We start from the raw sequence: 25,426 nt of genomic DNA, 5'->3' as shown, positions 1-25,426 counted from the left end.
GGGGGATAATCATGATGATGGGGGTATTCTTATCATACGGCTGATGTAGCTTGTGTCATGGGGATAATCATGATGGGGGTTTATTCTTATCATACAGCTGATGTAGCTTGTGTCTTGGGGATAATCATGACGATGGGGGTATTCTTATCATACAGCTGATGTAGCTTGTGTCATGGGGGATAATCATGATGATGGGGGTATTCTTATCATACAGCTGATGTAGCTTGTGTCATGGGGGATAATCATGATGATGGGGGGTATTCTTATCATACAGCTGATGTAGCTTGTGTCTTGGGGGATAATCATGATGATGGGGGTATTCTTATCATACAGCTGATGTAGCTTGTGTCATGGGGGATAATCATGATGGGGGGGTATTCTTATCATAGAGCTGATGTAGCTTGTGTCATGGGGGATAATCATGATGATGGGGGTATTCTTATCATAGAGCTGATGTAGCTTGTGTCATGGGGGATAATCATGATGATGGGGGGTATTCTTATCATACAGCTGATGTAGCTTGTGTCATGGGGGATAATCATGATGATGGGGGGGGTTCTTATCATACAGCTGATGTAGCTTGTGTCATGGGGATAATCATGATGATGGGGGGGTATTCTTACCATAGAGCTGATGTAGCTTGTGTCATGGGGATAATCATGATGATGGGGGGTTCTTATCATACAGCTGATGTAGCTTGTGTCATGGGGGATAATCATGATGATGGGGGGGGTATTCTTATCATAGAGCTGATGTAGCTTGTGTCATGGGGGATAATCATGATGATGGGGGTTCTTATCATAGAGCTGATGTAGCTTGTGTCATGGGGATAATCATGATGATGGGGGGTATTCTTATCATAGAGCTGATGTAGCTTGTGTCATGGGGGATAATAATAATAATAATAATAATAATAATATATGCCATTTATCAGACGCTTTTATCCAAAGCGACTTACAGTCATGTGTGCATACATTCTACGTATGGGTGGTCCCGGGGATCGAACCCACTACCCTGGCGTTACAAGCACCATGCTCTACCAACTGAGCTACAGAAGGACCACCAATCATGATGATGGGGGGGGGTTCTTATCATACAGCTGATGTAGCTTGTGTCATGGGGATAATCATGATGATGGGGGGTATTCTTACCATAGAGCTGATGTAGCTTGTGTCATGGGGGATAATCATGATGATGGGGTATTCTTATCATAGAGCTGATGTAGCTTGTGTCTTGGGGGATAATCATGATGGGGGGTATTCTTATCATAGAGCTGATGTAGCTTGTGTCATGGGGGATAATCATGATGATGTATTCTTATCCCACCTTCCATCTCCTTCTGTCTTTCTACTGTCATCAAGCTGTAATGATACACATTTTAGAAAATTAAACATCTACTCCATCTGTACAGTTTCCCAGGCAACCACTGCAGCAGGAATGCTGTGATACGAAATCAGCTTTCCCAAGGCAACGGAGACAGGCCCAGTGAGAGAGGCCTGATCTGTCCATCCCAGGACCCCTGTCTGCCCAGTGAGACAGGCCTGATCTGTCCATCCCAGGACCCCTGTCTGCCCAGTGAGACAGGCCTGATCTGTCCATCCCAGGACCCCTGTCTGCCCAGTGAGACAGGCCTGATCTGTCCATCCCAGGACCCCTGTCTGCCCAGTGAGACAGGCCTGATCTGTCCATCCCAGGACCCCTGTCTGCCCAGTGAGACAGGCCTGATCTGTCCATCCCAGGACCCATGTCTGCCCAGTGAGACAGGCCTGATCTGTCCATCCCAGGACCCATGTCTGCCCAGTGAGACAGGCCTGATCTGTCCATCCCAGGACCCCTGTCTGCCCAGTGAGACAGGCCTGATCTGTCCATCCCAGGACCCCTGTCTGCCCAGTGAGACAGGCCTGATCTGTCCATCCCAGGACCCCTGTCCGTCCAGTGAGAGAGGAGGTCAAAGCTGTATTTGTCTCCCGATTCAATCTTGGGGGTGACTGAAGCCAAGTGGGTGACTGAAGCCTAGTGGGTGACTGAAGCCAAGGGGGTGACTGAAGCCTAGTGGGTGACTGAAGCCTAGTGGGTGATTGAAGCCAAGTGGGTGACTGAAGCCTAGTGAGTGACTGAAGCCTAGTGGGTGACTGAAGCCTAGTGGGTGACTGAAGCCAAGTGGGTGACTGAAGCCTAGTGGGTGACTGAAGCCAAGTGGGTGACTGAAGCCAAGTGGGTGACTGAAGCCAAGTGGGTGACTGAAGCCTAGTGGGTGACTGAAGCCACTGAAGCCTAGTGAGTGACTGAAGGTGACTGAAGCCTAGTGGGTGACTGAAGCCTAGTGGGTGACTGAAGCCTAGTGGGTGACTGTGACTGAAGCCTAGTGGGTGACTGAAGCCAAGTGGGTGACTGAAGCCAAGTGGGTGACTGAAGCCTAGTGGGTGACTGGTGACTGAAGCCTAGTGGGTGACTGAAGCCAGTGGGTGACTGAAGCCAAGTGGGTGACTGAAGCCTAGTGGGTGACTGAAGCCAAGAGGTGACTGAAGCCAAGTGGGTGACTGAAGCCAAGTGGGTGACTGGTGACTGAAGCCTAGTGGGTGACTGAAGCCTAGTGGGTGACTGAAGCCTAGTGGGTGACTGAAGCCAAGGGGTGACTGAAGCCAAGTGGTGACTGAAGCCTAGTGGGTGACTGAAGCCTAGTGGGTGACTGGCCAAGGGGTGACTGAAGCCTAGTGGGTGACTGAAGCCTAGTGGGTGACTGAAGCCAAGTGGGTGACTGAAGCCAAGTGGGTGACTGAAGCCTAGTGGGTGACTGAAGCCAAGGCGGTGACTGAAGCCTCGTGGGTGACTGAAGCCTGAAGCCAAGGGGTGACTGAAGCCTGACTGAAGCCTAGTGGGTGACTGAAGCCAAGTGGGTGACTGAAGCCTAGTGGGTGACTGAAGCCAAGTGACTGAAGCCAAGAGGACTGAAGCCAAGGGGGTGACTGAAGCCAAGAGGGTGACTGAAGCCAAGGGTGACTGAAGCCAAGAGGGTGACTGAAGCCAAGTGGGTGACTGAAGCCAAGTGGGTGACTGAAGCCAAGTTGGTGACTGAAGCCAAGAGGGTGACTGAAGCCAAGTGGGTGACTGAAGCCTAGTGGGTGACTGAAGCCTAGTGGGACTGAAGCCAAGTGGGTGACTGAAGCCTAGTGGGTGACTGACTGAGCCAAGGCGGTAGTCCAGGGTGACTGAAGCCAAGGGGTGACTGAAGCCTAGTCGGTGACTGAAGCCTGACTGAAGCCTACTGAAGTGGGTGACTGAAGCCTAGTGGGTGACTGAAGCCAAGGTGGACTGACTGAAAGCCTGGGGTTGAAGCCTTGAAAGTGGGATACCAAGGTGGTGACTCCCCTCCGTCTCCCGGCTCCCCTCCCATCAATCTCTATAGTAGTTTGCATTTCCTAAAGCCTAAGTTATTCACTTCTACATGATATTTGTATTTATTATGGATCCCCATTAGTTCCTGGGGTTTATTATGGATCCCCATTAGTTCCTGTCAAGGCAGTAGCTACTCTTCCTGGGGTTTATTATGGATCCCCATTATTTCCTGGGGTTTATTATGGATCCCCATTAGTTCCTGGGGTTTATTATGGATCCCCATTAGTTCCTGTCAAGGCAGCAGCTACTCTTCCTGGGGTTTATTATGGATCCCCATTATTTCCTGCCAAGGCAGCAGCTACTCTTCCTGGGGTTTATTATAGATCCCCATTAGTTCCTGTCAAGGCAGCAGCTACTCTTCCTGGGGTTTATTATAGATCCCCATTAGTTCCTGCCCCAAGGCAAGGCAGCTACTCTTCCTGGGGTTTATTATAGATCCCCATTAGTTCCTATACATTAGGCAGCAGCCAAGGCAGCAGCTACTCTTCCTGGGGTTTATTATAGATCCCCATTAGTTCCTTCCAGCAGCTGGGGTTTATTATAGATCCCCATTGGTTCCTGCCAAGGCAGCAGCTACTCTTCCTGGGGTTTTATTATAGATCCCCATTAGTTCCTATCAAGGCAGCAGCTACTCTTCCTGGGGTTTATTATAGATCCCCATTAGCCATTAGTTTAGTTCCTGCCAAGGCAGCAGCTACTCTTCCTGGGGTTTATTATGGATCCCCATTTCCTGGTTTATTATGGATCCTTAGCCAAGGCAGCAGCTACTCTTCCTGGGGTTTATTATGGATCCCCATTATTTCCTGCCAAGGCAGCAGCTACTATTCCTGGGGTTTATTATGGATCCCCATTAGTTCCTGCCAAGACAGCAGATACTATTCCTGGGGTTTATTATGGATCCCCATTAGCTGACAATGTCTCTATTTTGGTTTGTTCAGGATGTGAGTTGGGGTGGGCATTCTATAGTCTATTATTTTGTATTTCTATGTTTTGGCTGGGTATGGTTCTCAATCAGGGACAGCTGTCTATCGTTGTCTCTGATTGAGAACCATACTTAGGCAGCCCTTTTTTCCACCTGTCTTGGTGGGAAGTTAACTTTGTTTGTGGCACATAGCCTTTAGCTTCACTGTTGTTTTTGTCGGCGTCATCCTAATAAAAGGAATATGTACGCTGCGCTTTGATGTCTCGCCATTATTTCTCATGAGTGTTTCGTTGATCAATATCTTGGCTATGCTGGCCTACTGTAAATGATCAAATAAATGTCAGATCAATTGTGAATATATTGTCATTTATAATGATAACGCAGAGACGACATTGTACGGTTCACTTATTGTATGCTGTTTTCATGTACATTCCTTTTATGTCTAAGCTTCTAAGGCTTCTCAAGCTTTACTCATTCTGCTGAAGAAGTGTATCAGTAAAGTGTAATTAGTTACAAAACAGTAGAAATGCACCTGTGTGTTGCTGCTGTTTTGTCTATGACCAGCTCTGTTGACCATGAGAACATTTTGCCAGAGAAAATGGGTTGAGACATATTATTTAATATTTAGTTGTGCTGGTGTTGCTGTTCTGTCTGTCTGGTGAATGGGCTCAGGGAGAGAGTGGAGTGGTCAGAGGAAGTTTGAGTGGAAGACAAGGGACTGAAGCTACAGAGACAAACCACAAACAGAAGACAGTGGCCAGACCACCACCACCCCTGACATTTGGACCGAGCTGAAAGAGGTGAGAGACATGGTGATGGAGCAGAGAGTGGAGCTGAGGAACATGGAGGCTAGACGGTCTGAAGGAGCTGAGGAGCATGGAGGCTAGACGGTCTGAAGGAGCTGAGGAGCAGAGAGGGGAGCTGAGGAGCATGGAGGCTATACGGTCTGAAGGAGCTGAGAGACATGGTGATGGAGCAGAGAGCAGAGCTGAGGAACATGGGGGCTAGACGGTCTGAAGGAGCTGAGGAGCATGGAGGCTATACGGTCTGAAGGAGCTGAGAGACATGGTGATGGAGCAGAGAGCGAAGAGTGGAGAGCAGAGCTGAAGAACATGGAGACTAGACGGTCTGAAGGAGCTGAGAGACATGGTGATGGAGCAGGGAGCGGGGCTGAGGAACATGGAGGCTATACGGTCTGAAGGAGCTGAGGAACATGGAGGCTAGACGGTCTGAAGGAGCTGAGAGACATGGTGATGGAGCAGAGAGTGGAGCTGAGGAACATGGAGGCTAGACAGTCTGAAGGAGCTGAGAGACATGGTGATGGAGCAGAGTGCAGAGCTGAGGAACATGGAGGCTATACGGTCTGAAGGAGCTGAGAGACATGGTGATGGAGCAGAGAGCGAAGAGTGGAGAGCAGAGCTGAAGAACATGGAGACTAGACGGTCTGAAGGAGCTGAGGAACATGGAGGCTAGACGGTCTGAAGGAGCTGAGAGACATGGTGATGGAGCAGGAGCTGAGGAACAGGAGGCTATACGGTCATGGCTGAGGAACATGGAGGCTATACGGTCTGAAGGAGCTGAGAGACATGGTGATGGAGCAGGGAGCGGATGAGAACATGGCTATACGGTCTGAAGGAGCTGAGAGACATGGTGATGGAGCAGAGAGCGAAGAGTGGAGGCAGAGCTGAGGAACATGGAGGCTAGAGCTGAAGGAGCTGAGAGACATGGTGATGGAGCAGAGAGCGGAGCTGAGGAACATGGAGGCTAGACAGTCTGAAGGAGCTGAGAGACATGGTGATGGAGCAGGGAGCGGAGCTGGGAACATGGAGGCTGACGGTCTGAAGGAGCTGAGAGACATGGTGATGGAGCAGGGAGCGGAGCTGGGAACATGGAGCTAGACGGTCTGAAGGAGCTGAGAGACATGGTGATGGAGCAGAGAGCAGAGCTGAGGAACATGGAGGCTAGACGGTCTGAAGGAGCTGAGAGACTGGTGATGAGACATGGTGATGGAGCAGAGAGCGGAGCTGAGGAACATGGAGGCCAGACGGTCTGAAGGAGCTGAGGAACATGGAGGCTAGACGGTCTGAAGGAGCTGAGAGACATGGTGATGGAGCAGGAGGCGGAGCTGAGAACATGGAGGCTGACGGTCTGAAGGAGCTGAGAGACATGGTGATGGAGCAGAGAGCGGAGCTGAAGAACATGGAGGCCAGACGGTCTGAAGGAGCTGAGAGACATGGTGATGGAGCAGGGAGCGAAGCTGAGGAACATGGAGGCTATACGGTCTGAAGGAGCTGAGAGACATGGTGATGGAGCAGGGCGGAGCTGAGGAACATGGAGGCCAGACGGTCTGAAGGAGCTGAGAGACATGGTGATGGAGCAGGGAGCGAAGCTGAGGAACATGGAGGCCAGACGGTCTGAAGGAGCTGAGAGACATGGTGATGGAGCAGGGAGCGAAGCTGAGGAGCATGGAGGCTAGACGGTCTGAAGGAGCTGAGAGACATGGTGATGGGAGCAGAGAGCGAAGCTGAGGAGCATGGAGGCTATACGGTCTGAAGGAGCTGAGACATGGTGATGGAGCAGAGAGCGGAGCTGAGGAACATGGAGATGGAAGGAGCTGAGACATGGTGAGAGAGGAACATGGTGATGGAGCAGAGAGCTGAGGAACATGGAGGCCAGACGGTCTGAAGGAGCTGAGAGACATGGTGATGGAGCAGAGAGCGGAGCTGAGGAACATGGAGGCCAGACGGTCTGAAGGAGCTGACATGGTGATGGAGCAGAGAGCGGAGCTGAGGAACATGGAGGCCAGACGGTCTGAAGTTGGTGTCATCATTAATAGTGAACTGCAGGACCAGAGAGAGAGCCTTCAGAAAAAGTCAGAAAGCCTTTTATCACACATCATTTAAAATGTATTTTATGAAATGGTGATTGGATATTAAAGAGTTTCCATTGCAGTGACTTACATAATAATAATAACGTTTTATTTTCAAGGACAATAGAGAAGACAATAGAGAGGACAATAGAGAAGACAATAGAGAGGACAATAGAGAAGACAATAGAGAGGACAATAGAGAAGACAATAGAGAGGACAATAGAGAAGACAATAGAGAAGACAATAGAGAAGACAATAGAGAAGACACTAGAGAAGACAATAGAGAGGACAATAGAGAGGACAATTAGAGAGGACAATAGAGAAGACAATAGAGAAGACTCTAGAGAAGACAATAGAGAAGACACTAGAGAAGACACTAAAGCTCGCCCAGGTGGGATGCCTGGTGGCGCCCAAGCGGGCACACCTGTCACCTTCGTTATCTGCTAACCATGTGTATGTGACAAATACAATTTGATTTGATTTGATTTGATCTGTACCCCATCTGCAATCACGTTTTGCCTTCTCTATATCTGTCTGTTCCTCTCTTTCATCCTGGTGTCAGCATTAATGTCGTTATATTTTTTCATGTCCAGACGCTGTCCTGTTTCATGTCTGTTTATTAAATGTTCACTTCCTGTAATTGCTTCCTGTAATTGCTTCCTGTAATTGCTTCCTGTAATTGCTTCCTGTAATTACTTCCTGTAATTGCTTCCTGTAATTGCTTCCTGTAATTGCTTCCTGTAATTGCTTCCTGTAATTGCTCATCTCCAAGCGTCTTTCCCTTGATGATATTTGCACTGTTTAGTATTACTACATACTATAGCTGCACTGAGTAAACCTCTCAATGTTCTCCAATATTCTACCCGCTAAAACCTGCTACCATGCTCACAAACAGGGATGTAAACAAATTGTTCATAACATTTGAGATAAAAAAACAAACATTTTTTTGTGCATATGGAAAACATCTGGGATCTTTGATTTCAGCTCACGAAACATGGGACCAACACTTTACATGTCGAGTTTACATATTTGTTCAGTATAATGTACACAATAATACAAAGGATTAATGTAATCAATTTGAAATTCAGGCTGGTGTGAATACCAGGTATTCAGGGGTGTGAATACCTTCTGAAGGCACTAACTACCTAGCTAGCCTACCTCAATATTTGGCTTGGAAACACAATTTAATTTAAAAAAAAAAGGGCAAATAATTAGTAGTAAACCTTTGTCATCATTGTGATGTCACCGGATTGACTGTAGATGTTGTATAACTTTAGCCAGCTAACTAAGATTGAGATGACCACTCTATTTTAGCTAGCTATCACTGCTAGCTATTTTTCATTCACTTTGCTAGTAACAGTAATGGCAAAATTGGCATCTTCTAAAGTACATTTTATGACATCATAATATGGCAAAGTAGTTTCCTACTAATTACTATCGTATTTCCATGACGCTCTAAGTTAGTGTAATTTAGACGAAAGAGTCACATTAGCGTATGAGGTGCAACTTGTGTCTACATTTACATTTACATTTAAGTCATTTAGCAGACGCTCTTATCCAGAGCGACTTACAAATTGGTGCATACACCTTATGACAACCAGTGGAACAGCCACTTGCATCTAAATCTTGTTGGGGGAGAAGGGGGGTGAGAAGGATTACTTACCCTTACTTACCCTATCCTAGGTATTCCTTGAAGAGGTGGGGTTTCAGGTGTCTCCGGAAGGTGGTGATTGACTCCGCTGTCCTGGCGTCGTGAGGGAGTTTGTTCCACCATTGGGGGCCAGAGCAGCGAACAGTTTTGACTGGGCTGAGCGGGAACTGTACTTCCTCAGTGGTAGGGAGGCGAGCAGGCCAGAGGTGGATGAACGCAGTGCCCTTGTTTGGGTGTAGGGCCTGATCAGAGCCTGGAGGTACTGAGGTGCCGTTCCCCTCACAGCTCCGTGGCGAGCACCATGGTCTTGTAGCGGATGCGAGCTTCAACTGGAAGCCAGTGGAGAGAGCGGAGGAGCGGGGTGACGTGAGAGAACTTGGGAAGGTTGAACACCAGACGGGCTGCGGCGTTCTGGATGAGTTGTAGGGGTTTAATGGCACAGGCAGGGAGCCCAGCCAACAGCGAGTTGCAGTAATCAAGACGGGAGATGACAAGTGCCTGGATTAGGACCTGCGCCGCTTCCTGTGTGAGGCAGGGTCGTACTCTGCGGATGTTGTAGAGCATGAACCTACAGGAACGGGACACCGCCTTGATGTTAGTTGAGAACGTCAGGGTGTTGTCCAGGATCACGCCAAGGTTCTTAGCGCTCTGGGAGGAGGACACAATGGAGTTGTCAACCGTGATGGCGAGATCATGGAACGGGCAGTCCTTCCCCGGGAGGAAGAGGAGCTCCGTCTTGCTGAGGTTCAGCTTGAGGTGGTGATCCGTCATCCACACTGATATGTCTGCCAGACATGCAGAGATGCGATTCGCCACCTGGTCATCAGAAGGGGGAAAGGAGAAGATTAATTGTGTGTCGTCTGCATAGCAATGATAGGAGAGACCATGTGAGGTTATGACAGAGCCAAGTGACTTGGTGTATAGCGAGAATAAGAGAGGGCCTAGAACAGAGCCCTGGGGACACCAGTGGTGAGAGCGCGTGGTGAGGAGACAGATTCTCGCCACGCCACCTGGTAGGAGCGACCTGTCAGGTAGGACGCAATCCAAGCGTGGGCCGCGCCGGAGATGCCCAACTCGGAGAGGGTGGAGAGGAGGATCTGATGGTTCACAGTATCGAAGGCAGCCGATAGGTCTAGAAGGATGAGAGCAGAGGAGAGAGAGTTAGCTTTTAGCAGTGCGGAGCGCCTCCGTGATACAGAGAAGAGCAGTCTCAGTTGAATGACTAGTCTTGAAACCTGACTGATTTGGATCAAGAAGGTCATTCTGAGAGAGATAGCGGTAGAGCTGGCCAAGGACGGCACGCTCAAGAGTTTTGGAGAGAAAAGAGAGAAGGGATACTGGTCTGTAGTTGTTGACATCGGAGGGATCGAGTGTAGGTTTTTTCAGAAGGGGTGCAACTCTCGCTCTCTTGAAGACGGGAGGGACGTAGCCAGCGGTCAGGGATGAGTTGATGAGCGAGGTGAGGTTTTCATTTTAGTCAATAGATTCTTGCTACGTAAGCTTAACTTTCTGAACATTCGAGACGTGTAGTCTGCTTGTCATTCCAATTTCCTTGCATTAGCGTAGCCTTTTCTGTAGCCTGTCAACTATGTGTCTGTCTATCCCTGTTCTCTCCTCTCTGCACAGACCATACAAACGCTCCACACCGCGTGGCCGCGACCACCCTAACCTGGTGGTCCCAGCGCGTACGACCCACGTGGAGTTCCAGGTCTCTGGTAGCCTCTGGAACTGCCAATCTGCGGCCAACAAGGCAGAGTTCATCTCAGCCTATGCCTCCCTCCAGTCCCTTGACTTCTTGGCACTGACGGAAACATGGATCACCACAGATAACACTGCTACTCCTACTGCTCTCTCCCTCGTCCGCCCACGTGTTCTCGCACACCCGAGCTTCTGGTCAGCGGGGTGGTGGCACCCGGGATCCTCATCTCTCCCAAGTGGTCTTTCTCTCTTTCTCCCCTTACCCATCTGTCTATTGCCTCCTTTGAATTCCATGCTGTCACAGTTACCAGCCCTTTCAAGCTTAACATCCTTATCATTTATCGCCCTCCAGGTTCCTCGGAGAGTTCATCAATGAGCTTGATGCCTTGATAAGCTCCTTTCCTGAGGACGGCTCACCTCTCACAGTTCTGGGCGACTTTAACCTCCCCACGTCTACCTTTGACTCATTCCTCTCTGCCTCCTTCTTTCCACTCCTCTCCTCTTTTGACCTCACCCTCTCACCTTCCCCCTACTCACAAGGCAGGCAATACGCTTGACCTCATCTTTACTAGATGCTGTTCTTCCACTAACCTCATTGCAACTCCCCTCCAAGTCTCCGACCACTACCTTGTATCCTTTTCCCTCTCGCTCTCATCCAACACTTCCCACACTGCCCCTACTCGGATGGTATCGCGCCATCCCAACCTTCGCTCTCTCTCCCCCGCTACTCTCTCCCTCTTCCATCCTATCTTCTCTTCCCTCTGCTCAAACTTTCTCCAACCTATCTCCTGATTCTGCCTCCTCAACCCTCCTCTCCTCCCTTACTGCATCCTTTGACTCCCTATGTCCCCTATCCTCCAGGCCGGCTCGGTCCTCCCCTCCCGCTCCGTGGCTCGACGACTCATTGCGAGCTCACAGAACAGGGCTCCGGGCAGCCGAGCGGAAATGGAGGAAAACTCCGCCTCCCTGCGGACCTGGCATCCTTTCACTCCCTCCTCTCTACATTTTCCTCCTCTGTCTCTGCTGCTAAAGCCACTTTCTACCACTCTAAATTCCAAGCATCTGCCTCTAACCCTAGGAAGCTCTTTGCCACCTTCTCCTCCCTCCCTGAATCCTCCCCCCTCCCTCCTCCCCCTCTCTGCAGATGACTTCGTCAACCATTTTGAAAAGAAGGTCGATGACATCCGATCCTCGTTTGCTAAGTCAAACGACACTGCTGGTTCTGCCCACACTGCCCTACCCTATGCTCTGACCTCTTTCTCCCCCTCTCTCCCAGATGAAATCTCGCGTCTTGTGACGGCCGGCCGCCCAACAACCTGCCCGCTTGACCCTATCCCCTCCTCTCTTCTCCAGACCATTTCCGGAGACCTTCTCCCTTACCTCACCTCGCTCATCAACTCATCCCTGACCGCTGGCTACGTCCCTCCCGTCTTCAAGAGAGCGAGAGTTGCACCCCTTCTGAAAAAAACCTACACTCGATCCCTCCGATGTCAACAACTACAGACCAGTATCCCTTCTCTCTTTTCTCTCCAAAACTCTTGAGCGTGCCGTCCTTGGCCAGCTCTACCGCTATCTCTCTCAGAATGACCTTCTTGATCCAAATCAGTCAGGTTTCAAGACTAGTCATTCAACTGAGACTGCTCTTCTCTGTATCACTGAGAGGCGCTCCGCACTGCTAAAGCTAACTCTCTCTCCTCTGCTCTCATCCTTCTAGACCTATCGGCTGCCTTCGATACTGTGAACCATCAGATCCTCCTCTCCACCCTCTCCGAGTTGGGCATCTCCGGCGCGGCCCACGCTTGGATTGCGTCCTACCTGACAAGTCGCTCCTACCAGGTGGCGTGGCGAGAATCTGTCTCCTCACCACGCGCTCTCACCACTGGTGTCCCCCAGGGCTCTGTTCTAGGCCCTCTCTTATTCTCGCTATACACCAAGTCACTTGGCTCTGTCATAACCTCACATGGTCTCTCCTATCATTGCTATGCAGACGACACACAATTAATCTTCTCCTTTCCCCCTTCTGATGACCAGGTGGCGAATCGCATCTCTGCATGTCTGGCAGACATATCAGTGTGGATGACGGATCACCACCTCAAGCTGAACCTCAGCAAGACGGAGCTCCTCCTCCTCCCGGGGAAGGACTGCCCGTTCCATGATCTCGCCATCACGGTTGACAACTCCATTGTGTCCTCCTCCCAGAGCGCTAAGAACCTTGGCGTGATCCTGGACAACACCCTGACGTTCTCAACTAACATCAAGGCGGTGTCCCGTTCCTGTAGGTTCATGCTCTACAACATCCGCAAAGTACGACCCTGCCTCACACAGGAAGCGGCGCAGGTCCTAATCCAGGCACTTGTCATCTCCCGTCTTGATTACTGCAACTCGCTGTTGGCTGGGCTCCCTGCCTGTGCCATTAAAACCCTACAACTCATCCAGAACGCCGCAGCCCGTCTGGTGTTCAACCTTCCCAAGTTCTCTCACGTCACCCCGCTCCTCCGCTCTCTCCACTGGCTTCCAGTTGAAGCTCGCATCCGCTACAAGACCATGGTGCTCGCCTACGGAGCTGTGAGGGGAACGGCACCTCAGTACCTCCAGGCTCTGATCAGGCCCTACACCCAAACAAGGACACTGCGTTCATCCACCTCTGGCCTGCTCGCCTCCCTACCACTGAGGAAGTACAGTTCCCGCTCAGCCCAGTCAAAACTGTTCGCTGCTCTGGCCCCCAATGGTGGAACAAACTCCCTCACGACGCCAGGACAGCGGAGTCAATCACCACCTTCCGGAGACACCTGAAACCCCACCTCTTCAAGGAATACCTAGGATAGGGTAAGTAAGGGTAAGTAATCCTTCTCACCCCCCTTCTCACCCCCAACAAGATTTAGATGCAAGTGGCTGTTCCACTGGTTGTCATAAGGTGTATGCACCAATTTGTAAGTCGCTCTGGATAAGAGCGTCTGCTAAATGACTTAAATGTAAATGTAAATGTAGGTAAGGGAGAAGGTCTCCGGAAATGGTCTGGAGAAGAGAGGAGGGGATAGGGTCAAGCGGGCAGGTTGTTGGGCGGCCGGCCGTCACAAGACGCGAGATTTCATCTGGAGAGAGAGGGGAGAAAGAGGTCAGAGCATAGGGTAGGGCAGTGTGAGCAGAACCAGCGGTGTCGTTTGACTTAGCAAACGAGGATCGGATGTCATCGACCTTCTTTTCAAAATGGTTGACGAAGTCATCTGCAGAGAGGGAGGAGGGAGGGGGGATTCAGGAGGGAGGAGAAGGTGGCAAAGAGCTTCCTAGGGTTAGAGGCACAAATAAATATTGGCTGCAGTAGCGAACTCATGTAGCTAACTCATGTAGCTAACTCGTATAGCTAACTCATGTAGCTAACTCATATAGCTAACCCATGTAGCTAACTCGTATAGCTAACTCATGTAGCTAACTCATATAGCTAACCCATGTAGCTAACTCGTATAGCTAACTCATGTAGCTAACTCATGTAGCTAACTCATGTGTGAATGATGACTGCAGATGACTTCGTCAACCATTTTGAAAAAGAAGGTCGACGACATCCGATCCTCGTTTGCTAAGTCAAACGACACCGCTGGTTCTGCTCACACTGCCCTACCTTATGCTCTGACCTCTTTCTCCCCTCTCTCTCCAGATGAAATCTCGCGTCTTGTGATGGCCGGCCGCCCAACAACCTGTCCGCTTGACCCTATCCCCTCCTCTCTTCTCAGACCATTTCCGGGAGACCTTCTCCCTTACCTCACCTCGCTCATCAACTCATCCCTGACCGCTGGCTACGTCCCTCCCGTCTTCAAGAGAGCGAGAGTTGCACCCCTTCTGAAAAAACCTACACTCGATCCCTCCGATGTCAACAACTACAGACCAGTATCCCTTCTCTCTTTTCTCTCCAAAACTCTTGAGCGTGCCGTCCTTGGCCAGCTCTACCGCTATCTCTCTCAGAATGACCTTCTTGATCCAAATCAGTCAGGTTTCAAGACTAGTCATTCAACTGAGACTGCTCTTCTCTGTATCACGGAGGCGCTCCGCACTGCTAAAGCTAACTCTCTCTCCTCTGCTCTCATCCTTCTAGACCTATCGGCTGCCTTCGATACTGTGAACCATCAGATCCTCCTCTCCACCCTCTCCGAGGTGGGCATCTCCGGCGCGGCCCCCCAATGGTGGAACAAACTCCCTCACGACGCCAGGACAGCGGAGTCAATCACCACCTTCCGGAGACACCTGAAACCCCACCTCTTCAAGGAATACCTAGGATAGGGTAAGTAATCCTTCTCACCCCCCTAAAAAGATTTAGATGCACTATTGTAAGTGGCTGTTCCACTGGATGTCATAAGGTGTATGCACCAATTTGTAAGTCGCTCTGGATAAGAGCGTCTGCTAAATGACTTACATGTAAATGTAAATGTAAACTAACCCAGGGTCAAAACACGTCACACAGTGTAGCGGCGTCAGCGGCCTGAATCCAATCTGAAGCCTGTCAGTCTAAATCAGCAAAGCGTAGAATTAGCTTCCAAACGAGATTAAGTTATTTCTCGAGTTAGGTTTAAAATTCAGGGATGATGACAATGGTTGACTGTGTTTTCTGTTAGACAAAGTGCCCAGCTGGGTGCCAGACTAATCCCCTGGTCATGAATGGATAATGGTGGGTAACATAACATGTCTAGCAATGAGGTCGGAATGGTTTAGCAACCTGCACAAATGTTTTATTCACTGTTCACTTGCTATTTTCACAGCTTGTCAGGCAAGACCTCGGAATAAAAGTGTATTATGTGACCACAAGTACTCCTCCGTTGCTCCCAGTCTCCTATGAAGACACTGATGATGAACAATTACAGGTAATGTGTGTTATGTGAAAAGTTGTATTAAAAAAATACCCATTTTGATAAACTAGTAGGTGAATTCCCAAGCCAAACAGATACAATGAGAAGAGTCATTTTGGTTGTGAAGTTCATTTGCAAAAATCTTTGTTCTTTCTTTAGAACAAAATGCAATTTACCAAAAGTATTCACACTCCACATTGTGTTGTGTTACAGACTGAATAAATAGACACCATTATGTCAAAGTGGAATTATTTCCCCAAATATATCCAAATGAGTTAAAAATGAAAAGCTGAAAATGTCAAAAATGAGTCAATAAATATTAAAACCTTTTGTTATGGCAAGCCTTAGTAAACATTTGCTAAAGTCACATAATAAGTTGCATGGACTCACTCAGTGTGCAATAATAGTGGTAAAACTATTCATTTTCTCCACTTCCTGTCTGACTGTATCTTCCTCCCGGGAAGGACTGCCCGTTCCATGATCTCGCCATCACGGTTGACAACTCCATTGTGTCCTCCTCCCAGAGCGCTAAGAACCTTGGCGTGATCCTGGACAACACCCTGTCGTTCTCAACTAACATCAAGGCGGTGGCCCGTTCCTGTAGGTTCATGCTCTACAACATCCGCAGAGTACGACCCTGCCTCACACAGGAAGCGGCGCAGGTCCTAATCCAGGCACTTGTCATTTCCCGTCTGGATTACTGCAACTCGCTGTTGGCTGGGCTCCCTGCCTGTGCCATTAAACCCCTACAACTCATCCAGAACGCCGCAGCCCGTCTGGTGTTCAACCTTCCCAAGTTCTCTCACGTCACCCCGCTCCTCCGCTCTCTCCACTGGCTTCCAGTTGAAGCTCGCATCCGCTACAAGACCATGGTGCTTGCCTACGGAGCTGTGAGGGAACGGCACCTCAGTACCTCCAGGCTCTGATCAGGCCCTACACCCAAACAAGGGCACTGCGTTCATCCACCTCTGGCCTGCTCGCCTCCCTACCACTGAGGAAGTACAGTTCCCGCTCAGCCCAGTCAAAACTGTTCGCTGCTCTGGCTCCCCAATGGTGGAACAAACTCCCTCACGACGCCAGGACAGCGGAGTCAATCACCACCTTCCGGAGACACCTGAAACCCCACCTCTTTAAGGAATACCTAGGATAGGATAAAGTAATCCTTCTCACCCCCCCCCCTTAAAAGATTTAGATGCACTATTGTAAAGTGGCTGTTCCACTGGATGTCATAAGGTGAATGCACCAATTTGTAAGTCGCTCTGGATAAGAGCGTCTGCTAAATGACTTAAATGTAATGTAAATGACTGACTTGCCCAAAGGAAACTGCCCTAATGTGTGCGACTATAACACAATTGATATGCCAAAAACCGAAAGAAAAGAAAAAAAAAGAAAACCTTTTTTTGAAGTCCCAGGCTCGTATAGTGGAAATATATTGGTCCTATGCAATTCCAGCTCCCAGATTGCAATTCCTTTGGCTTCCACTAGATGTCACCAGTCTTTGTTCAAGGTTTCAGACTTGTTTCTTCCAAAACGGGGAAGAATTTTGAGTTTTGGTACTAGGAGTCACAGTTGTAAATCAGTCTGTTGGCACGCAACGAAGAGGTAATTTTACTTTTCTATTGAACATACTTCTTTCCGTATGAAATATTATAGTTTAATTACATGTTTCTGGGATAGAAACATAGTTTGACTTGTTTGAACAAAGTTTAGCGGTAGCTTTTGGATTCCTTTGTCTGCATGATGAACAAGTGGATTACTGAAATCGATGGCACCAACTAAACATACTTTTGGGATATAAAGACTGATTTTATCTAACAAAACGACCATTCATGATGTAGCTGGGACCCTTGGGATTGCAAACAGAGGAAGATTTTCAAAAAGTAAGTGAATAGTAATCTATAATTATTATAATTATCAATAGCCTTGTTCAACCATCGTCCCTACATACGTGATCCAGGGAACAGCCCAGCTAGTCGATTACCTATCAACTAGACTCTATAACATTATCCTTTTGAATATAAAATGCAAACATAATGGCACAACATTAAAACCTCTTAAAGATCGGGTGAATTTTTAAAACTTTTTGTTAAAAATCGCGCAAAATTTCAACGTCCTGCTACTCATGCCAGGAATATAGTATATGCATATGATTAGTATGTGTGGATAGAAAACACTCTGAAGTTTCTAAAACTGGTTAAATCATGTCTGTGACTATAACAGAACGTGTGTAGCAGGCAAACCCCCAAGGAAAACTGTTCACCAAAAAAATATATATATATATCCCTCCGCCAGTCTCTGTATTGTCTATGGCAAGGGAAAATAGATAGCGCCCAGTTTACAATTCCTACAGCTTCCACATGATGTCGCCAGTCTTGGCAATTGGGTTGAAGTTAATCCTTGGTGAAATGAAGAATAGGCACTTCCTGTCATCGGGTACACCGGGGGAAGTTATGATAGAGAGAATATGGACCATGATTTCAAGACCTGCTGCTATTGAATACAGATCGCCCCGTGATCAATTTGATAGATTATTAACGTTTACAAATACCTAAAGTTGGATTACAAAAGTAGTTTTAAGTGTTTTGTCAAAGTTTATTGGCAACTTTTTTATTTTTGGAAAGCTGTTTTTTCCTGGATCAGACAGGCTTCATAAATTGACATTTTGGGTATACATGGACGGATTTAATCGAAAAAAGACCCAATTGTGATGTTTATGGGACATATAGGAGTGCCAACAAAGAAGCTCGTCAAAGGTAATGAATGTTTTATATTTCATTTCATTTCTGCGTTTTGTGTAGCGCCGGCTACGCTAATTATTTTGTTTACGTCCCCTTCAGGTATTTCGGGGGATTGCATGCTATCAGATAATAGCTTCTCATGCTTTTGCCAAAAAGCATTTTAAAAATCTGACTTGTTGGCTAAGACGCTAGCGTCTCACCTTGCTCTAAGAAGTCATAACAATTGAAAAAGCATTACATTTTATTTTTTCTTCAGTTGTCATCTTCCTCTTTTTTTTCCTTAAATTTTTTTTTTTACTTCATATGGCTGCAGGGGCAGTATTGAGTAGCTTGGATGAAAAGGTGCCCATTGTAAACGGCCAGCTCCTCGGTCTCAGTTGCTTATATATATATATATTATTAGTATTGGATAGAAAACACTCTAAAGTTTCCAAAACTGTCAAAAATATTGTCTGTGAGTATAACAGAACTGATATTGCAGGCGAAATCCTGATGAAAATCAATGCAGGAAGTGGCTTCTATTTTGAAAACTACATGTTACATAGCCTGCCTTTGCTCCATTTAAAGGGATATGAACCAGATTCCTTTTCCTATCGCTTCCTCAAGGTGTCAACAGTCTTCAGACATAGTTTCAGGCTTTTATTTTGAAAAATGAGCCATAACGATAACATCGTGGTCACATGAGTTTTGCTTGCGCAACAGAATTTGGACAGCCATTGTTTTCCCCTCTCCTACTGTGAAAGACATTTGCGGTTGATATATTATCGATTATATATTGTAAAAACAACTTGAGGATTGATTATAAAAACGTTTGACATGTTTCTGTGGACATGGAAACTATTTGGAATTTTTTTCTGCGTTGTCGTGACCGCTCTTTCCTGTGGATTTCTGAACATAACGCGACAAACAAACAGAGTTATTTTGGATATAAAAATAATCTTTATGGAACAAACGGAACATTTGTTGTATAACTGGGAGTCTCGTGAGTGAAAACATCCGAAGATCATCAAAGTTAAACGATTAATTTGATTGCTTTTCTGATTTTTGTGACCGAGCTACCTGATGTTAAGTGTACTTAATGTTTTATTGTGCAATCGATCAACTTACACAAACGCTTGGATTGCTTTCGCTGTAAAGCAGAATTTCAAAGTCTGACACAACAGGTGGATTAACAAAAGGCTAATCTGTGTTTTCCTATATTGCACTTGTGATTTCATGAATGTAAATATTTATAGTAATATTTATTGTATGTAGCGCTATGCTATTCAGCGGTTGTTTTGGGTATATATGGACCGATTTAATCGAAAAAAAAGAGCCAATAGTGATGTTTATGGGACATATAGGAGTGCCAACAAAGAAGCTCGTCAAAAGGTAATGAATGTTTTATATTTTATTTCTGCGTTTTGTGTAGCGCCGGCTACGCTAATTATGTTGTTTAGGTCCCCTTCAGGTATTTCAGGGTGTTGCATGCTATCAGATAATAGCTTCTCATGCTTTCACCGTAAAGCATTTTAAAAATCTGACTTGTTGGTTAGAACGAGTGTAGCTTTAATTCAGTACCCTGCATGTGTGTTTTAATGAACGTTTGAGTTTTAACGAGTGCTATTAGCATTTGGCGTAGCGCATTTGCATTTCCAGATGGCTGGGTGGGACGCAGACGTCTCAGGGGACGCTAAGAGGTTTTAAGAGGGACATGTAGCTAGCTCGCTAAACAATGAACCATAATCACAACTCATGACGTTTCTACCCTGCGTGAATCTGCAGGTAGATAACCATCCAGGTTTAATGTTCGCTAGCTATATGGCAGACCAATCCAAACTCATTTCTCTGCATGCCCACAATTATCTCAGGCAATCATGGCTAGCGGGAAGGTTGCTCGATTTTTCTGTGGCTAAACCAACTAGGCTCGTAATTTAACAATTGTATTCGTATTTACAGATGTTTACAGATTTACAGATTAATAACACGTTTGTTATTGAAAGTTGACATGTTCAAGAAGGCATTTCTGCCAGACATTTTGCTAAAAGAATAAAGGTTTACGTTCAAACGGCTCTCCTGTGACTAGTTTCCTGAAATGGGTATCTATATCTAATAAGTGGCAACCAGGGGTAGGCATGCTGCTGGCTTGATGCTGAAAAAAACATCTTGCCTCAGTAGTGTCGCCGGTCAGGAGGCGGGCTGGGGAAGGCTGACTGGGTTATGTGACCCAAGCATCCTATTGCGAGTGCCACGTCAATGAGGCCAATTGACAAAAATAATTGTCACAAGCCGATCAACCACTCTGGAGGGACGCCAAGTGCTCATTGTTAACTGGGAATATAGTCTAGGCCCTAGGCCTACGGTTGATATTGCGTTGTAGGCCTGAACATTTTGCAGTGTGGCTTTGTTAACCGGTCAAGGGGCGCTCTTTGGAAATGGGGATGGATACAAGCAGAATGGAGTAGTGCACTGCAGGAAGGCCTATGTGAATTGTGAATAATGTAAAAGCAGAACGGGAAAAGCCTCACCAGTAGACCAGTAACAAACCTTTATTGATAGGCTCCTTGGCCAATGCATGGCCAGGATAAGAAAGAAGCATTGCTGCTAAACCAGCTTTCACTATAGTAGGGCAGCGGTAGACAACCTGGTCCTAGAGTGCCGTAGGCACTTCATATTTTTGATTCAACTGGCCTGGAAGACCCGGTGTACTGGACTGATAAATTAGCTCAGTTTGTCAGGTGTGGTGCTTAGTTTCACCACACACTCTCAAACACATAGATCCCCTGAACGCAACTCACTTTCCAGCTCACTTTCCAGATCCCAATCACCTGAATTCTGATCACCTGTCCACACACCTATATGTCATTATCACACACTATTTAGTTCAGTTCATAGCATGAAGGTCTTGTTTGTTTTGTGACACACGTCTTTCAGAGCTCAGTTTTCCTCTGTGCTTTACTCCTCCTGTGTATTTACTCCTCCTGTGTATTTACTCATCCTGTGTATTTACTCCTCCCCTGCCTCACTAACCACACCTTTCGCTTATTCCCTGCCTGTACTGTTTCCTGTTACCAACCTATTGCCTGATCTCCCGGACTACGTTACAAGCCCTTTCCTGCCTATACCGTTGCCTTGTTGGACCCCTGTGTAAGACCTTCTTCCTGCCCCTGAACCCAGCTACCTGCCTCCTCCTGTGTATGACCTTCTGCCTGCCCCTGGACCCAGCTACCTGCCTCCTCCTGTGTATGACCTTCTGCCTGCCCCTGGACCCAGATACCTGCCCCTGGACCCAGCTACATGCCTCCTCCTGTGTATGACCTTCTGCCTGCCCCTGGACCCAGCTACCAGCCTCCTCCTGTGTATGACCTTCTGCCTGCCCCTGGACCCAGCTACCTGCCTCCTCCTGTGTATGACCTTCTGCCTGCCCCTGAACCCAGCTACCTGCCCCTGGACCCAGCTACCTGCCTCCTCCTGTGTATGACCTTCTGCCTGCCCCTGGACCCAGCTACCTGCCTCCTCCTGTGTATGACCTTCTGCCTGCCCCTGGACCCAGCTACCTAACGAGTGTAGCTTTAATTCAATACCTGGAATGTGTGTTTTAATGAAAGTTTGAGTTTTATCAAAAACTAAAGGTGTCTCTCTGAAATTTCCGCTGATTGATGTTCCTTCATGGGAACTTATTCTGCGTCATCCTTAAGAAGTTAATTGAAATGCATTCCAGGTGACAACCTCATGAAGCTGGTTGAGAGAATACCAATAGTGTTTAAAGCAGTCATTAAGGCAAAAGGTTGCTACTATGAAGAATCTGAAATATAAATTGTATTTTGATTTGTTTCACACTGTTTTTATTACTACATGGGGGCGGCAGCGTAGCCTAGTGGTTAGAGCGTTGGTAACTAGTAACCGAAAGGTTGCGAGTTCAAAACCCCCGAGCTGACAAGGTACAAATCTGTCGTTCTGCCCCTGAACAGGCAGTTAACCCCACTGTTCCCAGGCCGTCATTGAAAATAAGAATATGTTCTTAACTGACTTGCCTGGTTAAATAAAGGTAAAATAAAAATAAAAAAATGTGTTATTTCCTAGTTTTGATGTCCCCACTATTATCCTACAACATAGTTTTACAATAGTATAAATAAAATAAATATACGATAGTATAAATAAAGATAAACCCTTCTATGAGTAGGTGTGTCTAAACTTTTTTTTTTAAATACATACATTTGATTTGATTTATGGAAGACATAGACTCTTTTGTACTGTACATGTTTCCAACAGACCACATAGACCCTGTGCCCAAGAAAGTGAAGGTCACCTGCCTAAATGATTACCGGCTCCGTAGCACTCACGTATGTAGACATGAAGTGCTTTGAAAGGCTGGTCATGGCTCGTATCAACACCATCATGCTGGAAACCCTAGACCCACTCCAATTCAAATACCGCCCCAACAGATCCACAGATGACGCAATCTCAGACTCCACACTGCCCTTTCCCACCTGGACAAAAGGAACACCTATGTGAGAATGCTGTTTATTGACTACAGCTCAGCGTTCAACACCATAGTGCCCTCAAAGCTCATCACTAAGCTAAGGACCCTGGGACTAAACACCTCCCTGTGCAACCGGATCCTGAACTTCTCAACTCTATTTCTTGAACTTCATTGTTGGTTAAGGGCTTCTAAGTAAGCATTTCACAGTAAGGTCTACAACTGTTGTATTCGGCGCATGTGACAAATAAAATGTGATTTGATTGTATTTGATTGATTTGTTACCAGTTGTGTTTAACATTGTTACCGGTCACTTTTTGCACTGAGGTAAGAGTTGTTTATTATACAATATAAAAAAAATCATTTTCAAGACAAGTAACACAACGATCTATCAAACCCAATACTTTCTGTCATTTAAAAAATGGTTTCTCTACCATCTTATCTGACAGTAAAGAGCCGGTGTAGCTGTGTCTTCCCACAGGGGTGACTTTATGTCTGTCTCCCAGAGGACAGGAGAGAATTAGTTGTGTGTGTCTCACAGCTCACAATGTCCCTCTACCTTTCTCTGTCTCAATCTTCCATAGTAGACATGTCAGAATATAGCTCTCTGCCCCAGACAGTGGGCAGGTCAGTCTATATCTATCTGCCCCAGACAGTGGGCAGGTCAGAATATAGCTCTCTGCCCCAGACCGTGGACAGGTCAGAATATAGCTCTCTGCCCCAGACCGTGGACAGGTCAGTCTATATCTATCTGCCCCAGACAGTGGGCAGGTCAGAATATAGCTCTCTGCCCCAGACAGTGGGCAGGTCAGTCTATATCTATCTACCCCAGACAGTGGGCAGGTCAGTCTATAGCTCTCTGCCCCAGACAATGGACAGGTAAGTCTATATCTCTCTGTCCTCACAGTGGACAGGTCAGTCTATATCTATCTGCCCCAGTCAGTGGACAGGTCAGTCTATATCTATCTGCCCCAGTCAGTGGACAGGTCAGTCTATCTGTGTCTCTCTGTCACACATTGTCTCTTCTACAGTGGGTCAGTCTCTGTAAATCTCAGAGGCCAGTGAACTTGTCACCCTGCCAGGTCCCGTTGGTCTTGTTCAGAGAGGTGCTACTCCCATGTTTACTCTCTCCTGAGGCCTTCATGGCCAGGTCTGCTGCGTCAGCCATCGGCTGCTTGTCCTCTGCCTCCGTCTCCCGGTGGTAGAAGTAGTTGAAGTTGGACACGATGACGGGGACGGGTAGGGCGATGGTCAGCACGCCAGCGATGGCGCACAGCGTCCCCACCATCTTACCGCCCATGGTGATCGGGCACATGTCCCCATAGCCCACCGTAGTCATGGTGACCACGGCCCACCAGAAGCCGTCAGGGATGCTGACGAACTGTGTGCTGGGCTCGTCCACTTCAGCAAAGTAGATGGCACTGGAGAAGAGGATGACTCCGATGAAGAGGAAGAAGATGAGCAGGCCCAGCTCCCGCATGCTGGCTTTCAGGGTCTGGCCCAGGATCTGGAGCCCCTTGGAGTGTCTGGACAGCTTGAAGATCCTGAATACCCTGACCAGGCGGATGATACGAAGGATGGCCAGGGACATGTTCTGGCTGGAGTTCTGGTCCGGGGTGGTGACCAGCTCCGTTACCAAGGTGACGAAGTACGGGATGATGGAGACAATGTCGATGATGTTCATGAGGTTGTGGAAGAAGTTGCTTTTGGAGGGACAGACCACGAAGCGCACAACCAGCTCAAAGAAGAACCAGATGATGCAGGCCGTCTCGATGATGAAGAACGGGTCAGAGAACGTGGAGGTGATGGTTTTGGGTGCGGCCGAGGGCGAGGGCAGGAACAAGGTCCCGAGGCCGCCCAGCGATTGGTTCCCATTGAAAGGCATCAGAGGCGTGACGGTGGTGGGTAGGACGGGGTCTAGGGTGTTATCCCGGAACTCCGGCAGCGTCTCCATACAGAAGATGATGATGGAGATAACGATGACAAACACGGAGACCAGCGCCACGCCGCGTGCCGCGTTGGAACTCTCGGGGTACTCAAACAGCAGCCAAAACTGCCGGTATATCTCGTTGGTCGGGAGAGGGATCTCCACTTCCTTGATGAAGCCCTCGTCCTCTCTGAACTGCTCCATGGCGTCGCTCCCCAGCTCATAGAAGACGATCTCATCAGCAAACACATCCAGTGGAACGTTGGCCGGCCGACGGATCTTCCCTCCTGACTGGTAATAGTACAGGATGCCATCGAAGCTGGGCCGGTTCCTGTCGAAGAAATACTCATTCCTCATGGGGTCAAAGTAGTGCATCCTCTTCATAGGGTCTCCCAGAAGGGTCTCGGGGAACTGGTCAAGGGTTTTGAGCTGTGTCTCGAAGCGTAGCCCGGCGATGTTGATGATGACCTTCTGGTCTCCGTCGTCTAGACCTGTCTTGTCCACGAACACATCCTCGCAGCACTCCTTAGCCAGCCGGCTGAAGATGGTCTCGCTCTGCATATGGGTCTCGCTACTCAGCAGCAACTTCCAGTTGGAGATCATGCTGGCACAGCTAGGACGCCCCCTCCTGCTGTGGGGTGGCATGACGGGTGATTGGGGCACATCCAGAGTATTGGGGGAGGGATACGGGCAGGGGGGAGGTATTCCTCCTGTGGGAGGAGTGTTCGGAGAGGTAGTGGTGCTGGGGAGTGGATGTGAGGTTAGGCTGAGGGGAAAGGAGGTGGTGGGAGCCGTGGATGGAGCAGTTTTCGTGGAGCATGTCGACCGTCAGGGTTGTGGTCTCGTCCGGGTTGTCTGAGTTACCCAGCTCATCTTCCAGACTTCTGTCTATGTCGTCCAGACTCTCAAAGTCCACTAGAGCCGCCTCCAT

General features: G+C 48.0%; 1 protein-coding gene across 1 annotated transcript; it reads right to left on the bottom strand.

The window, feature by feature from the left end:
* Positions 1–23,059: 23,059 nt before the first annotated feature.
* On the bottom strand, positions 23,060–25,426 carry LOC118380501 (potassium voltage-gated channel subfamily A member 10-like). The gene is made up of 2 exons (XM_052512031.1): positions 25,288–25,426; positions 23,060–25,205 (listed from the first exon to the last, which is right to left on the bottom strand). The coding sequence occupies exons 1-2, from the start codon at positions 25,424–25,426 to the stop codon at positions 23,620–23,622; spliced, it is 1,725 nt and encodes a 574-aa protein (XP_052367991.1). The 3' UTR covers positions 23,060–23,619.

This window comes from Oncorhynchus keta, unplaced genomic scaffold, assembly GCF_023373465.1.
Source record: "Oncorhynchus keta strain PuntledgeMale-10-30-2019 unplaced genomic scaffold, Oket_V2 Un_contig_7898_pilon_pilon, whole genome shotgun sequence".
Taxonomy (NCBI): domain Eukaryota; kingdom Metazoa; phylum Chordata; class Actinopteri; order Salmoniformes; family Salmonidae; genus Oncorhynchus; species Oncorhynchus keta.
The sequence above is the reverse complement of the archived record's forward strand: the minus strand, read 5'-3'. Positions and strand labels throughout refer to the sequence as shown.